This window comes from Hemitrygon akajei, chromosome 18 (assembly GCF_048418815.1).
Source record: "Hemitrygon akajei chromosome 18, sHemAka1.3, whole genome shotgun sequence".
Taxonomy (NCBI): Eukaryota; Metazoa; Chordata; class Chondrichthyes; order Myliobatiformes; family Dasyatidae; genus Hemitrygon; species Hemitrygon akajei.
Window position 1 is genome coordinate 74,587,844 of NC_133141.1, and position 15,766 is coordinate 74,603,609.

The 15,766-nt window shown below is 51.7% G+C and overlaps 1 protein-coding gene across 1 annotated transcript in view; it reads left to right on the top strand.

Moving 5' to 3' along the window:
- Positions 1-12,526, top strand: part of LOC140741407 (zinc finger protein Aiolos-like) — a 73,661-nt gene extending 61,135 nt beyond the window's left edge. The window contains 2 exon segments of the mRNA XM_073071573.1: positions 11,804-11,859; positions 11,861-12,526. Coding sequence (XP_072927674.1) covers positions 11,804-11,859; positions 11,861-12,526 — 722 coding nt within the window.
- Positions 12,527-15,766: the final 3,240 nt, after the last annotated feature.

A 15,766-nucleotide genomic window follows, 5' to 3' on the forward strand; every position in this document is an offset into this window, starting at 1 on the left:
CAGATAGAGTGGATGTGGAGATGATGTTTCCTGTAGTGGGAGAGTCTAGGACCAAAGGACACAGATAGAGTGGATGTGGAGAGGATGTTTCCTATAGAGGCGGAGTCTAGGACCAGAGGACACGTATAGAGTGGATGTGGAGAGGATGTTTCCTGTAGTGGGAGAGTCTAGGACCAGAGGACACAGATAGAGTGGATGTGGAGAGGATGTTTCCTATAGTGGGGGAGTCTAGGACCAGAGGACACAGATAGAGTGGATGTGGAGAGGATGTTTCCTGTAGTGGGGGAGTCTAGGACCAGAGGACGCAGATAGAGTGGATGTGGAGAGGATGTTTCCTATAGTGGGGGAGTCTAGGATCAGAGGACGCAGATAGAGTGGATGTGGAGAGGATGTTTCCTATAGAGGCGGAGTCTAGGACCAGAGGACACGTATAGAGTGGATGTGGAGAGGATGTTTCCTATAGAGGCGGAGTCTAGGACCAGAGGACACGTATAGAGTGGATGTGGAGAGGATGTTTCCTGTAGTGGGAGAGTCTAGGACCAGAGGACACAGATAGAGTGGATGTGGAGAGGATGTTTCCTATAGTGGGGGAGTCTAGGACCAGAGGACACAGATAGAGTGGATGTGGAGAGGATGTTTCCTGTAGTGGGGGAGTCTAGGACCAGAGGACGCAGATAGAGTGGATGTGGAGAGGATGTTTCCTATAGTGGGGGAGTCTAGGATCAGAGGACGCAGATAGAGTGGATGTGGAGAGGATGTTTCCCATCGTGGGGGAGTCTAGGACCAGAGGACACAGGTAGAGTGGATGTGGAGAGGATGTGGGGATATTCAATATTCAGGAGGGATAGACAGAAAAGAAAAGGAGGTGGGGTAGCCTTGCTGGTTAGAGAGGAGATTAATGCAATAGAAAGGAAGGACATTAGCCTGGAGGATGTGGAATCGATATGGGTAGAGCTGCATAACACTAAGGGGCAGAAAACGCTGGTGGGAGTTGTGTACAGGCCACCTAACAGTAGTAGTGAGGTTGGGGATGGCATTAAACAGGAAATTAGAAATGCGTGCAATAAAGGAACAGTAGTTATAATGGGTGACTTCAATCTACATATAGATTGGCTGAACCAAATTGGTAAGGGTGCTGAGGAAGAGGATTTCTTGGAATGTATGCGGGATAGTTTACTGAACCAACAAGTCGAGGAGCCAACTAGAGAGCAGGTCATTCTAGATTGGGTATTGAGCAATGAAGAAGGGTTAGTTAGCAATCTTGTTGTGCGAGGCCCCTTGGGTAAGAGTGACCATAGTATGGTGGAATTCTTCATTAAGATGGAGAGTGACATAGTTAATTCAGAAACAAAGGTTCTGAACATAAAGAAGGGTAACTTTGAAGGTATGAGACGTGAATTAGCTGAGATAGACTGGCAAATGATACTTAAAGGGTTGACGGTGGATATGCAATGGCAAGCATTTAAAGATCGCATGGATGAACTACAACAATTGTTCATCCCAGTTTGGGAAAAGAATAAACCAGGGAAGGTAGTGCACCCGTGTCTGACAAGGGAAATTAGGGATAGTATCAATTCCAAGGAAGAAACATATAAATTAGCTAGAAAAAGCGGCACACCTGAGGACTGGGAGAAATTCAGAGACCAGCAGAGGAGGACAAAGGGCTTAATTAGGAAAGCGAAAAAAGATTATGAGAGAAAGCTGGCAGGGAACATCAAAACTGACTGTAAAAGCTTTTATAGATATGTGAAAAGAAAAAGATTGGTCAAGACAAATGTAGGTCCCTTACAGTCAGAAACAGGTGAGTTGATCATAGGGAACAAAGACATGGCAGACCAATTGAATAACTACTTTGGTTCTGTCTTCACTGAAGAGGACATAAATAATCTTCCGGAAATAGGAGGGGACCGAGGGTCTAGTGAGATGGAGGAACTGAGGGAAATACATGTTAGTAGGGAAGTGGTGTTAGGTAAATTGAAGGGATTAAAGGCAGATAAATCCCCAGGGCCAGATGGTCTGCATCCCAGAGTGCTTCAGGAAGTAGCCCAAGAAATAGTGGATGCATTAGTGATAATTTTTCAAAACTCTTTAGATTCTGGATTAGTTCCTGAGGATTGGAGGGTGGCTAATATGACCCCACTTTTTAAAAAAGGAGGGAGAGAGAAACTGGGGAATTATAGACCAGTTAGCCTGACATCGGTGGTGGGGAAAATGCGAGAGTCAGTTATCAAAGATGTGATAACAGCACATTTGGAAAGAGGTGAAATCATCGGACAAAGTCAGCATGGATTTGTGAAAGGAAAATCATGTCTGACGAATCTTATAGAATTTTTTGAAGATGTAACTAGTAGAGTGGATAGGGGAGAGCCAGTGGATGTGGTATATTTAGATTTTCAAGAGGCTTTTGACAAGGTCCCACACAGGAGATTAGTGTGCAAACTTAAAGCACACGGTATTGGGGGTATGGTATTGATGTGGAAAGAGAATTGGTTGGCAGACAGGAAGCAAGGAGTGGGAGTAAATGGGACCTTTTCAGAATGGCAGGCAGTGACTAGTGGGGTACCGCAAGGCTCAGTGCTGGGACCCCAGTTGTTTACAATATATATTAATGATTTAGACGAGGGAATTAATTGCAGCATCTCCAAGTTTGCGAATGACATGAAGCTGGGCGGCGGTGTTAGCTGTGAGGAGGATGCTAAGAGGATACAGGGTGACTTGGATAGGTTAGGTGAGTGGGCAAATTCATGGCAGATGCAATTTAATGTGGATAAATGTGAGGTTATCCACTTTGGTTGCAAGAACAGGAAAACAGATTATTATCTGAACGGCGGCCAGTTAGGAAAAGGGGAGGTGCAACGAGACCTGGGTGTCATTGTACACCAGTCATTGAAGGTGGGCATGCAGGTACAGCAGGCGGTGAAAAAGGCAAATGGTATGTTGGCATTCATAGCAAAAGGATTTGAGTACAGGAGCAGGGAGGTTCTACTGCAATTCTACAAGGCCTTGGTGAGACCGCACCTAGAATATTGTGTGCAGTTTTGGTCCCCTAATCTGAGGAAAGACATTCTTGCCATAGAGAGAGTACAGAGAAGGTTCACCAGATTGATTCCTGGGATGGCAGGACTTTCATATGAAGAAAGACTGGATCGACTAGGCTTATACTCACTGGAATTTAGAAGATTGAGGGGGAATCTTATTGAAACGTATAAAATTCTAAAGGGATTGGACAGGCTAGATGCAGGAAGATTGTTTCCGATGTTGGGGAAGTCCAGAACGAGGGGTCACAGTTTAAGGATAAAGGGGAAGCCTTTTAGGACCAAGATGAGGAAAAACTTCTTCACACAGAGAGTGGTGAATCTGTGGAATTCTCTGCCACAGGAAACAGTTGAGGCCAGTTCATTGGCTATATTTAAGAGGAAGTTAGATATGGCCCTTGTGGCTAAAAGGATCAGGGGGTATGGAGAGAAAGCAGGTACAGGGTTCTGAGTTGGATGATCAGCCATGATCATACTGAATGGCGGTGCAGGCTCGAAGGGCCGAATGGCCTACTCCGGCACCTATTTTCTATATTTCGATGTCTTTCAAACTCTCCCGCCTCTTTGATCAAGCTTTTGAAAGGCCTCGATAGAGTGGATGTGGAGAGGATGGTTCCTATAGTGGGGGAGTCTAGGACCAGAGGACACAGATAGAGTGGATGTGGAGAGGATGTTTCCTAGAGTGGGAGAGTCTAGGACCAGAGTGCACAGATAGAGTGGATGTGGAGAGGATGTTTCCTGTAGTGGGGGAGTCTAGGACCAGAGGACACGGATAGAGTGAATGTGGAGAGGATGTTTCCTATAGTGGGGGAGTCTAGGACCAGAGGGTACAGAAAGAGTGGATGTGGAGAGGATGTTTCCTGTAGTGGGGGAGTCTAGGACCAGAGGGCACAGACAGAGTGGATGTGGAGAGGATGTTTCCTGTAGTGGGGGAGTCTAGGACCAGAGGGCACAGCCTCAGAATAGAGGAGCGTCCTTTTAGAATGTAAATGAGGAGGAATTTCTTTAGGCAGAGGGAGGTGAATCTGCGGAATTCATTGCCACATGCAGCTGTGGAGCGGAGACCAAGTCAGCGGCTATATCTAAGGGAGAAGTCGACAGATGATTGATTGGCCGGGGCATGAAGGGGATATGGTGAGAAGGGAGGAGGTTTGGGCTGAGAGGGAAATGGATGATGAAGTGGCGGTGCAGGCTCGACAGCCCAGTTCTGCTCCGATGTCTTCTGGCTTTCCGGTCACAGTGGATGTTTGGGCACCGAGGAACGCAGGTCCATCATTCCCTTAAAGTGGCGTCACGGGTAGACAGGGCCGTTAAAATAGCTCTGGTCCCACCGGCCTTCACACGTCGATGTGCGCACACAGCTGGAGGGACTCGGCAGGTCAGGCGGTCTCTACGGAGGAGGACGCCAGAGTAAGGAAGCCGACATTTCGGGTGGAGACCAGGAGGGGTCCCGGCCCGAGACATCGGACCTTCGCTCCTTTCCGAGCATGCTGCGTTGAGCTTGCGTCAGGCGTTGGTGAGGCATGACTCGGAGAACCCCTGTGCGGTTTTGGAAGGTGTAAATAAGACTGGGAGTGCACGCAGGGAGAATTTACCAGGGCTGCCGCTGGGACCTGAGTTATAGGGAGAGGTTGAGCAGGTTACTCCCCGGAGCGCAGGAGAACGAGGGGAGATTTGATGGAGGCGTAGATCGGGCTTCCTCCACCGAGACTGGAATTGGAGGCCATGGGTTTCGGGCTGCATGACAGGCAGAAGGGTTGGCAACCCCGGGTTCAGCGCGGAAGCTGAGACACTCAAGGGGAACGTGAGGGGGTGCTTTCTTCACTGGGAGGGTGGGACCAGCTGCCGGCAGAAGTGGCGGACGCCGGGTCGAAGTTTGGGTAGGTACCTGGATGGGAGGGGTAGGGAGGTCCAGGTTCAGGTCAACGGGATGAGGCAGATTAATGGTTCGGCATGGACTAGATGGGCTGAAGGGCCCGTTTCTGCGCTGTGGTGTTCTAAGACTCTGAGTACAAGGAGAAGGGCTCCATGCAGATAAAATACATCTTTCACCAGAAGCAGTGTATATATTCCATATTGAAGAATACACTCACTCACTCACAACCACAAACACACACACACTCTCACACTCACAACCACAAACACACACTCTCACACTCACAACCACAAACACACTCTCACACACTCACACTCACAACCACACACTCTCACACTCACTCACACACTCACAACCACAAACACACACTCACTCTCACTCACACACACACTCACTCTCACACATACACTCACTCTCACACTCACTCACACACTTACAACCACAAACACACACACACTCACAACCACAAACAAACACACACACACACTCACTCTCACATACACTCACTCTCTGTTACACACACATTCACTCACTCACTCTCACACTCACACACACACTCACTCTCTGTTACACACACATTCACTCACTCACTCTCACACACACACTCACTCACACACAAACACACCCACTCACTCTCCCACACACACACTCACTCACACACTCACAAACACAAACTTACACCCACTCACTCTCACACATACACTCACTCTGTTACACACACACACATTCACTCACTCTCTCACACACACACTCACTCACACACTCACCAACACAAACACACTCCCACTCACTCACACATACACTCACTCTGTTACACACACACACACACATTCACTCACTCTCTCACACACACACACTCACCAACACAAACACACACCCACTCACTCACACATACACTCGCTCTGTTACACACACATTCACACACACACTCACTCTCACACATACACTCACTCTCTGTTACACACACCCAAAATGTGGAGGAACTCAGCAGGTCAGGCGGCATCTGTGGAGGGGAATAAACAGCCGACGTTTCGGGCCGAGACCCTTCGCCAGGACAGGGAAAGAAGGGGGCAGAAGCCAGAAGAAGGGGGGGGTGGGGAGGAGGACAAATTGGAAGGTAATCGGTGGGAGGTGAGACCAGGGGAGGGGAAAGGTGGGTGGGGGGTGGGGAGGAAGTTTGAAACTGGGAGGGGGGGTTGATAAAGAGGGGCTGGAAACGAAGGAACCCAACAGGAGAGGAGAGCAGATCACGTGAAGGGAGGGGCTGGGATTGGGGAGGTTCAGGAGGATGACTCCGGTAATGAAAGGGTTTATGAGTTTGGGCCTGTGGTTGCCGGAGTTCAGAAGAATTGCGGGGGGTGGGGGGGGAGGTTCTCACTGAAACTTACCGAATATTGAGCCGCGTGTTACCACAGTGGCAGCACCTCTGAATGCAAAACGCATCCACCGTGAAGCAGATGGGAAGATCAGGAATGTAAATGCGATGTCTGCTGAGGAGGCATTATTCGTACCACTGAGTGGAGTTTCTGTTTGTGTCAGACTGTGTTTTATTTGAATTGGGGCTCCTCTGATGACATTTCACCACCCTTATCTCAGATGCCTGGACTTAAATCTACATTTAATCATTTCGAGTATCAGAATGAAATCCCAGTTTTCAGGTTGAGTTCAAAAGGACATGAGTCACATGATTGTTCCTGGCGCTGACTCACCCCAACACCTACTTGAGTAAAGTTTCCCTGACCGTGAGACTGCGAAGGGTTAGGCACGACAGCCAAAGCTCTGACAAATCTCTATAGATGTATCACACAGCCCGGTGTGGAAACACCAATGCCCTTGCACGGAAAATCCTGCACAGAGTAGCGGATACGGCCCAGTCCATCACGGGTGAAGCAGCATCCGTCATCAGGGAACCCCCACCCCCTCACCCAGGATGTGCCCTCTTCTCCTTACGGGAGCCTCAGGTCCATCACCACCAGATTCAGGAACAGTTATTACCCCTCAGCCATCAGGAAGGAGTTACAGGAGCCTCAGGTCCCACACCTGAGTGTGTGTGTTTGTGTGTGTGTGAGTGAATGTGTGTGTAACAGTGAGTGTATGTGTGAGAGTGAGTGGGTGTGTGTTTGTGTTGGTGAGTGAGTGTGTGTGTGAGAGTGAGTGAATGTGTGTGTGTGTAACAGAGTGAGTGTATGTGTGAGAGTGAGTGGGTGTGAGTTTGTGTGTGTGAGTGAGTGTGTGTGTGTGAGAGTGAGTGAGTGAATGTGCGTGTAACAGAGAGTGAGTGTATGTGTGAGAGTGAGTGTGTGTGTGTTTGTGGTTGTGTCTCACACTCACAGACACACACACACACACGCTCTGAGACAAGTCAGGGAGTCTGGAACCTGACCGGCCCGGGGAGCGAGCGGAACCTCCTTACAGAGTTTTACAGACTGAGGACTATATCACATTGGCTTTGGATCCCATGGAGCAACGAGTTGGAATAAGCTAACACCTTTGTTAGGACGTCCCAAAGAACCTCCAAGAAGGAGGTATCTCCCCACTTCTCAGTGTTCCCCAACTTCTAGTTTCCAGCTCACCCCGATGTTAAATGCTTTCTCAGTGACAGCCATGTCCTTCTCTGCTACAGTTCTCGTCTCCCGGAAATCCCCCTCAAGGTGTTCTCGTTCTCTTCATCCTCGTTACGTCATTCTCTGCCACAGGAAACAGTTGAGGCCGGTTCATTGGCTATATTTAAGAGGAAGTTAGATATGGCCCTTGTGGCTAAAGGGATCAGGGGGTATGGAGAGAAAGCAGGTACAGGGTTCTGAGTTGGATGATCAGCCATGATCATACTGAATAGCGGTGCAGGCTCGAGGGCCAAATGGCCTACTCCTGCACCTATTTTCTATGTTTCTATGTCTTTCAAACTCTCCCGCCTCTTTGACCAAGCTTTTGAAAAGCCTCGATAGAGTGGATGTGGAGAGGATGGTTCCTATAGTGGGGGAGTCTAGGACCAGAGGACACAGATAGAGTGGATGTGGAGAGGATGTTTCCTATAGTGGGGGAGTCTAGGACCAGAGGACACAGATAGAGTGAATGTGGAGAGGATGGTTCCTATAGTGGGGGAGTCTAGGACCAGAGGACACAGATAGAGTGAATGTGGAGAGGATGGTTCCTATAGTGGAGGAGTCTAGGACCAGAGGACACAGATAGAGTGGATGTGGAGAGGATGTTTCCTATAGTGGGGGAGTCTAGGACCAGAGGACACAGATAGAGTGGATGTGAAGAGGATGGTTCCTATAGTGGGGGAGTCTAGGACCAGAGGACACAGATAGAGTTGATGTGGAGAGGATGTTTCCTATAGTGAGGGAGTCTAGGACCAGAGGACACAGATAGAGTGGATGTGGAGAGGATGTTTCCTATAGTGGGGGAGTCTAGGACCAGAGGACACAGACAGAGTGGATGTGGAGAGGATGTTTCCTATAGTGGGGGAGTCTAGGACCAGAGGACACAGATAGAGTGGATGTGGAGAGGATGTTTCCTATCCAGGGGGGAGTTTAGGACCAGAGGGCACAGCCTCAGAACAGAGGGACATCCCTTTAGAACGGAGATGAGGAGGAATTTCTTTAGCCAGAGGGTGGTGAATCTGTGGAGTTTATTGTCACAGACGGCTGTGGAGACCAAGTCATTGGGTGTATTTAAAGCGGAGGTTGATAGGTTCATGATTAGTCATTCTGTTAAAGGTTACGGGGAGAAGACGGGGCAATGGGGTTGAGAGGGATAGTAAATCAGCCATGTTGGAATGGGGGAGCAGACTTGATGGGCTGAATGACCTAAATCTGCTCCTATGTCTGATGGTCTTATCTTCCCTGTATTAAACTGGTTACACGGGCAGAACAGTGCAGTGAGACGTGGGTAACTATGTTAACGGGATTATGTCACAGACCGCCCAGTAGTCAGGAAATAGAGGGGAGTAGATTCATAGAGACCGCAGACTGTTGCTAAAAAACATGAGATGGTTTGAACCTTCCACGTATTGATTGGAAATCCCCTACTGTAAAGGGGCTGGATGGGATTAGAGTTTGCCAAAGGTGTTCAGGAAAGTTTCCTCAATCGATAAGTAGCTGTTCCAACCAGAGGGTGTGTGATACCAGGTCTCCTTTTCGGGAATGAGGTAGGGCAGGTGACTGAGGGGTTTTCAGAGGAACAAGAGGTTCTACAGATGCTGGAAATCCAGGGTAACACACACAGACACACACACCTGGAGGAACTCTGCGGGTCGGGCAGCATCCATGGAGAGGAATAAACAGTCAGCGTTTCGGGCCAAGACCCTTCTTCAGGGTGAAGTCTTGTCCTGATGAAGGGTCTCAGCCCGAAAAGTCAAACGTTCATTCCTCTCCACAGATGCTGCCTGACCTGCTGAATCTCTCCAGCGTTTGGTGTGTGCTGCTGGTTGAAGAGGTGCAGCTGTTCCTGAACCTGCTGGTGTGGGACCTCAGGCTTCCGTACCCCCTGCCCGACGGCGTGACCCGGGTGGTGGGGATCTCTGATGATGGACGTTGCCTTCTTGAGAGAGTACCTGCTGTAGATACGACTGATGGTCAGGGAGGGACGTGCCCGTGACGAGTCCACTTCACTCTGCCCGCTCCCTGTACTGTGCGTTCGAATTGCCGCCCCAGACCAGGATGAACCCAGTCAGGTTCCGTCTGCAGAAATCAGAATCAGTACCGGGTTTAATCTCACCGGCAAACGTCGTGAAATATGTCGCTTTGCGGCAGCAGCAGTACACAGTAATTAAAAATAATCTCTACGTTACAGTAAGAAATATATTTTTTTCAATTTAAGTATGTCATGTCAAAAGAGAGCGCAGAAAAGTAGTGAAGTAGTGTTCATGGGTTCATTGACCATTCAGGAATCAGATGGAGGAGGGGAAGAAGCTGTTCCTGAATCGTTGAGTGTGTGTCTTCAGGCTCCTGTACCTCCTCCCTGATGGCAGAGGGGAAGGAGCTGTTCCTGAATCGTTGAGTGTGTGTCTTCAGGCTCCTGTACCTCCTCCCTGATGGCAGAGGGGAAGAAACTGTTCCTGAATTGTTGAGTGTGTGTCTTCAGGCTCCTGTACCTCCTCCCTGATGGCAGAGGGGAAGAAACTGTTCCTGAATTGTTGAGTGTGTGTCTTCAGGCTCCTGTACCTCCTCCCTGATGGCAGAGGGGAAGAAACTGTTCCTGAATTGTTGAGTGTGTGTCTTCAGGCTCCTGTACCTCCTCCCTGATGGCAGAGGGGAAGAAACTGTTCCTGAATCGTTGAGTGTGTGTCTTCAGGCTCCTGTACACCCTCCCTGATGGCAGAGGGGAAGAAGCTGTTCCTGAATCGTTGAGTGTGTGTCTTCAGGCTCCTGTACCTCCTCCCTGATGGCAGAGGGGAAGAATCTGTTCCTGAATCGTTGGGTGTGGGCCTTCAGGCTCCTGTACCTCCTCCCTGATGCCAGAGGGGAAGAAGCTGTTCCTGAATCGTTGAGTGTGGGCCTTCAGGCTCCTGTACCTCCTCCCTGATGGCGGAGGGGAAGAAGCTGTTCCTGAATCGTTGAGTGTGGGCCTTCAGGCTCCTGTACCTCCTCCCTGATGGCGGAGGGGAAGAAGCTGTTCCTGAATCGCTGAGTGTGTGTCTTCAGGCTCCTGTACCCCCTCCCTGATGGTAGCAAGGAGAAGAGGGAGCAACACACACGCAAAATGCTGGAGGAACACAGCAGGTCAGGCAGAAAAAGAGTCAAGAGTCGACAATTCGGGCCAAGACCCTTCATCAGGACTCAGCTTGAAACGCCGACCGCTTACTTTGGATTTCCAGCATCTGCGGACTTTCTTGTGTTTGTAATGAGAAGAGGGCATCTCCTCTCTACAGATTCTTACGTTCTAGACTTTTCAATGGCGGTACCAGACGGTGATGCCACCAATCAGGACACTTCCAGCAGTACTTCCATAGAAGTTAGTTCGAAATTTTGGTGATGTGCTTGATGTTTGAGCCAGCATCCAGGACACGCTCTCTTCTTGCTGCTGCCATCAGGAAGGAGATACAGGAGCCTCAGGACCCACACCACCAGGTTCAGGAACAGTTATTACCCCTCAACCAACAGGAAGGAGGTACAGGAGCCTCAGGTTCCACACCACCAGGTTCAGGAACAATTATTACCCCTCAACCATCAGGAAGGGAGTACAGGAGCCTCAGGACCCGGACCACCAGGTTCAGGAACAGTTATTACCCCTCCGCCATCAGGAAGGAGGTACAGGAGCCTCAGGACCCTCACCATCAGGTTCAGGAACAGTTATTACCCCTCAACCATCAGGAAGGAGGAACAGGAGCCTCAGGTCCCACACCACCAGGTTCAGGAACAGTTATTACCACTCAACCATCAGGAAGGAGGTACAGGAGCCTCAGGTCCCACACCACCAGGTTCAGGAACAGTTATTACCCCTCAACCATCAGGAAGGAGGTACAGGAGCCTCAGGTCCCACACCACCAGGTTCAGGAACAGTTATTACCCCTCAACCATCAGGAAGGAGGTACAGGAGCCTCCGGTCCCACACCACCAGGTTCAGGAACAGATATCACCCCTCAACCAGAGGGTGGGCAACTTGACTGAGCTTCACTTGCCCCAACACCGAACCGTTCCCCCAAATTGCGGAGTCACTTTCCAGGACTCTTCCCGACCCTTGCTGCTTATTTATCTTCTCTTCCGTTTGTGCTCGCTAGAGTCTGTTGTGCCGTGTCTGGCTGTGTCGTGTTGTGCGCAGCCTGACACCGACTCCCTTCTGTTTCTGTGAGTGGCCACTCAACCTGAGAGTTGTGTCTGGTGGCACCCTGTGTGCTTTGAACTTCGGGCTCGTGCGGTGAAGTAAACTCTTGTTATTCTTGCACACACAGGTGAGAAGCAGTTTTGCCTGGGCTACCCGGACCTGCATTACCCCCCCCACTTCGTCTTACGACAAGGACGGAGACATGATGCAGACCCGCTTCATGGACCAGACCATCAACCACGCCATCTCCTACCTGGGGGCCGAGTCGCTGCGGCCCCTGGTGCAGACGCCCCCGGCTCCCACCTCCGAGATGGTGTCCGTCATCAGCAGCCTCTACCCGCTGCCCCTCACCCGGGCCGACGCCCCGAACGGCCACGCCCGGGAGGCCGCGGCCGCGGCGGCGGAGAGCGGCGGCCCCCACGCCAAGGCCAAGTCGTCGGAGAGGGGGACCTCCCCCAGCAACAGCTGCCAGGACTCGACGGACACGGAGAGCAACCACGAGGAGCGCCACGGCCAGGCCTACCTGCCGCACCAGGTGATCGGGGCCCGCTTCCGGAACGGCCTGGCCGCCGCCAAGGAGGGCCCGAAGCCCTTCGAGCTGGTCAAGGGCGCCGCGGGGCCGGGCCGCGAGGCGCTGAAGGTGGTCGGCAGCGAGGGGGAGCCGGTCAGGGTGTACAAGTGCGACCACTGCCGCGTGCTCTACCTGGATTATGTCATGTTCACCATCCACATGGGCTGCCACGGGTTCCGCGACCCCTTCGAGTGCAACGTCTGCGGCTACCGCAGCCAGGACAGATACGAGTTCTCCTCGCACATAGCCAGGGGGGAGCACGGCTTCTGCAGGAAGTGAGCTCCGGGGGTGGGGGGCAAGTTGGGGGTTGGGGGGGGTGGAAGTGAAAAGAGAAAAATCGACAAAAATTTTATTTTTTTTTTGGAAAAGAACTCGAGCTTCGCTTTTATAGTTAACGCTGCGTTTGAGTGCCTCGGTGTGTGTGTGTGTGTGTCCCTCCGGCGTCTGTGGCACCGTGCACAGGCTGAGCTGGAAGAAAACGTGAGACTGTGTGGTGCAGAGTTAACGCAGACACACACACACAATACGCTGGAGGAACAGGCAGCATCTACGGAGAGGAATGAACAGTTGACGTCTCGGGCCGAGGCGGTGTTTCAGGACTGGAAAAGAGAAAGGGGTGGGGGGGGGGTGGTGTGTGGGGAGATGTCAGGATAAGAAAGATGGGGGGGAGGGGGAAGGATAGCCAGAAGGATGAGGGGTGAAGACAGGTGGGTGGGGAAAGGTCGAGGGCTGGAGAGGAAGGGATCTGACAGGAGAGGAGAGTGGACCAGGGGACCCAGGGGGAGGTGACGGGCAGGAGTTGAGGAAAGAGGCCCCGAGTGGGGAAGAGGAGGGGAAAGAGGAAAGAGAAGGAGAAATCGCCGTTCATGCCATTGGATTGGAGGCTGTACCTGAACGGGGTCCTGCAGACGGAGCCGGAAGCTGTTTTGTGGTTTTATTTTAACCGGCTCTATAAGCATTGTCTCCGAGACAGACGCAAAGATGTTTACCGCCCGGCCGAAGACCGGGGAGGAGACAGAAATTTTTTTTTTCAACCCTCTGGGACAAAAAAAAAGGACAAATCCCATCACTCCTGGCGTTAAAACCAAATGAAACTTGTTATTTGGGGGGGTTGGAGCCTCAGGTGCCGCAGCCCGCGCCGATACCACAAGCGACCTGCCTGCGGAGGACGCTGTACCCAGCAGGAGTTCAGAGCCAAGCTGTACAAGAAATAAAAATAAGCAGTAAATGGTTTAAAAGTGAAGTCGAGGAGGGACTTGTTGTCGCCTGGGTCTGGACCACGGAGCAGATGTTGAACATTGCGGAAGCACTGACCCTACGTTACAACGGCCAACTGGCTCGGCTATTCTGTGCACTCTGTGGGCAATGCGCCTCCCCCGTCCGGATTCCTTCACGTACCGTGGGGGGGGAACTGAAGGGTCTCAGGAGTCGAAATTACGTTGTTCCGATCTTGGTCTGCCTCTCCTGCCCGTCCCGGCTCTGGGAAGTGAGACGCCGAAGCCTGTGTCTGAGACGCCGCGGTACTCCCCCCCGAGTTTGCTCCGAGCCCTCCCTGCCTGTGAGTGAGGGAGCGGAGCGGTGCCGGGGGTGGGGTGGGGGAGGTCGTGCTGAATCTCAGGCGGGGTGCGGTGTGGCGGTGGGGGTCCGTCCTCCGTCCCGCCTGAGTACGGGTGCGCCCGGACCGTCCGCGCAGGAGAGCGGCCACGGTGGGGGTGGGGAGAAAAGCTGACAGAAGGTACCAAAAGAAAACTCCCCGGTCGACTCTGTAAATTACGGCCGGCTCGCTCTCACCTGCCGCCGCCTTGTAATTTGCACAAAGGACTCTCGCAAAAATGAGTGTGTTGTTCAAGTGTCCCCCGATGTGGAGGAGGTACTTAGCACGTCTCAGTTCCCGGCTGCATTATGCTCCGCGCGTTCTGCTGTGGGCGTTTTAAGTAAGATAACTCATTGCTGTTTCTTTGAACTGCACGCTGGAATGAGATGCGATGCAGCAAAACCTTTCCCCACAGTCCCTGGGGTCACGTTTCGGATCTCAGCGACCGAGAATTCAAGGCAGCGCACGTGAAACGCCGGAGGGGCTCAGCGGGCAGCGCCTTGCGGAGGAGGGTAAAGAAAGGGTCGATGTTTCAGGCCGACGACCTCGCCGCCTGGCCTGAGGGGTTCAGGTGGGGACGCGTCGTGCCACTCGTCCCTGTGCCAACACAGCACGCCCGCCCTCAGAGGAACAGAGTCAGTACTGTTTTCCTGATCTCCAGTAATTCTTACCTGGTGTTGACGGTGTGTACTATATCAGTGGTGTTCGACCTGCAACCCTCAAACCCCAAGAGATTCTGCAGATGCTGTAACCACCCCCCCCCCCACCCTCCCCAAAACTGAAATGCTCCGTCCCCGGGCGATCATAAAATGATAAAATTCACCCAGCAGTTTGAGACCGAGAAGATGAAGCCGGGCATATCGGTATTGCAGTGGAGTGAAGGGGGTTACGGAGGCGTGAGAGAGCTGCTGGCCGAAGTTGATCGGAAGGGAACACTAGCAGGGATGATGGCAGAACAGCCACGGCTGGAGTTTCTGGGGGCCGTTCAGAAGGCGCAGGAAAGATTCATCCCAGAGATGAAGAGGTATTTTTTAAAGGTGGGGGGTAAGGCAATCGTGACTGACAAGGGAAGGGCAGCATAGAAGCAGAAGAGAGGGCAGATAATAGAGTAAAAATTAGTGGGAAGGGTTGGGAAGCTTTAAAAACCAACAGACCGCAGCTTAAAGGGAGAGAAAAGATGAAATTTGAGAAAATATGCTCATCAGTAACAGAAAAGAATATCAAAAGTTGCATTTGAAATCAGGAGAACGTATACAGTACTTAACCTGAAATTCTAGCTCGTCACAGACATCCTCAAACCAGAAGATAAAAATTCTAACCGCAGATGCTGTGGATCAAAGAATACGTACACGGCGCTGGAAGAACTCAGCAGGTCAGGCAGCATCCGTGAGAAAAGAGTAGCCAATGTTTCGGGCACTCATCCCTGTATGCTACACCTGTCCCCACACCTCCCCCCTTACCACCGTTCCGGGCCCCAGACAGTCCTTCCAGGTGAGGCAACACTTCACTTGTGCGTCTGTCGGGGTCATCTATTGCATCCGGTGCTCCCGGTGCGGCCTCCTCTACATCGGTGAGACCCGACGCAGATTGGGGGACCGCTTCGTCGAGCACCTCCGCTCCGTCCGTCACAACAGACAGGATCTCCCGGTTGCCACCCACTTCAACTCTGCTTCACGTCCCACTCGGATATGTCCATACATGAACATTGAATTCTCCAATTTCTGGTAATTCCCTCTCCCCTCTCCCTTCCCCTATCCCGGGTCCCTCTCTGCCTCTCTCCCCTTTCAACTTTCTGCTCCTTTATCACTACAGTTCTTTCATGCCTATCCCCTCCTCCCTTTATCCTTCCTCTGATTGGTTTTCCACCCGGCGCCTCTAGGCCCTACCCCCTCCCCTATCTCTATTACTGGGCTTCGGCCCTCTCT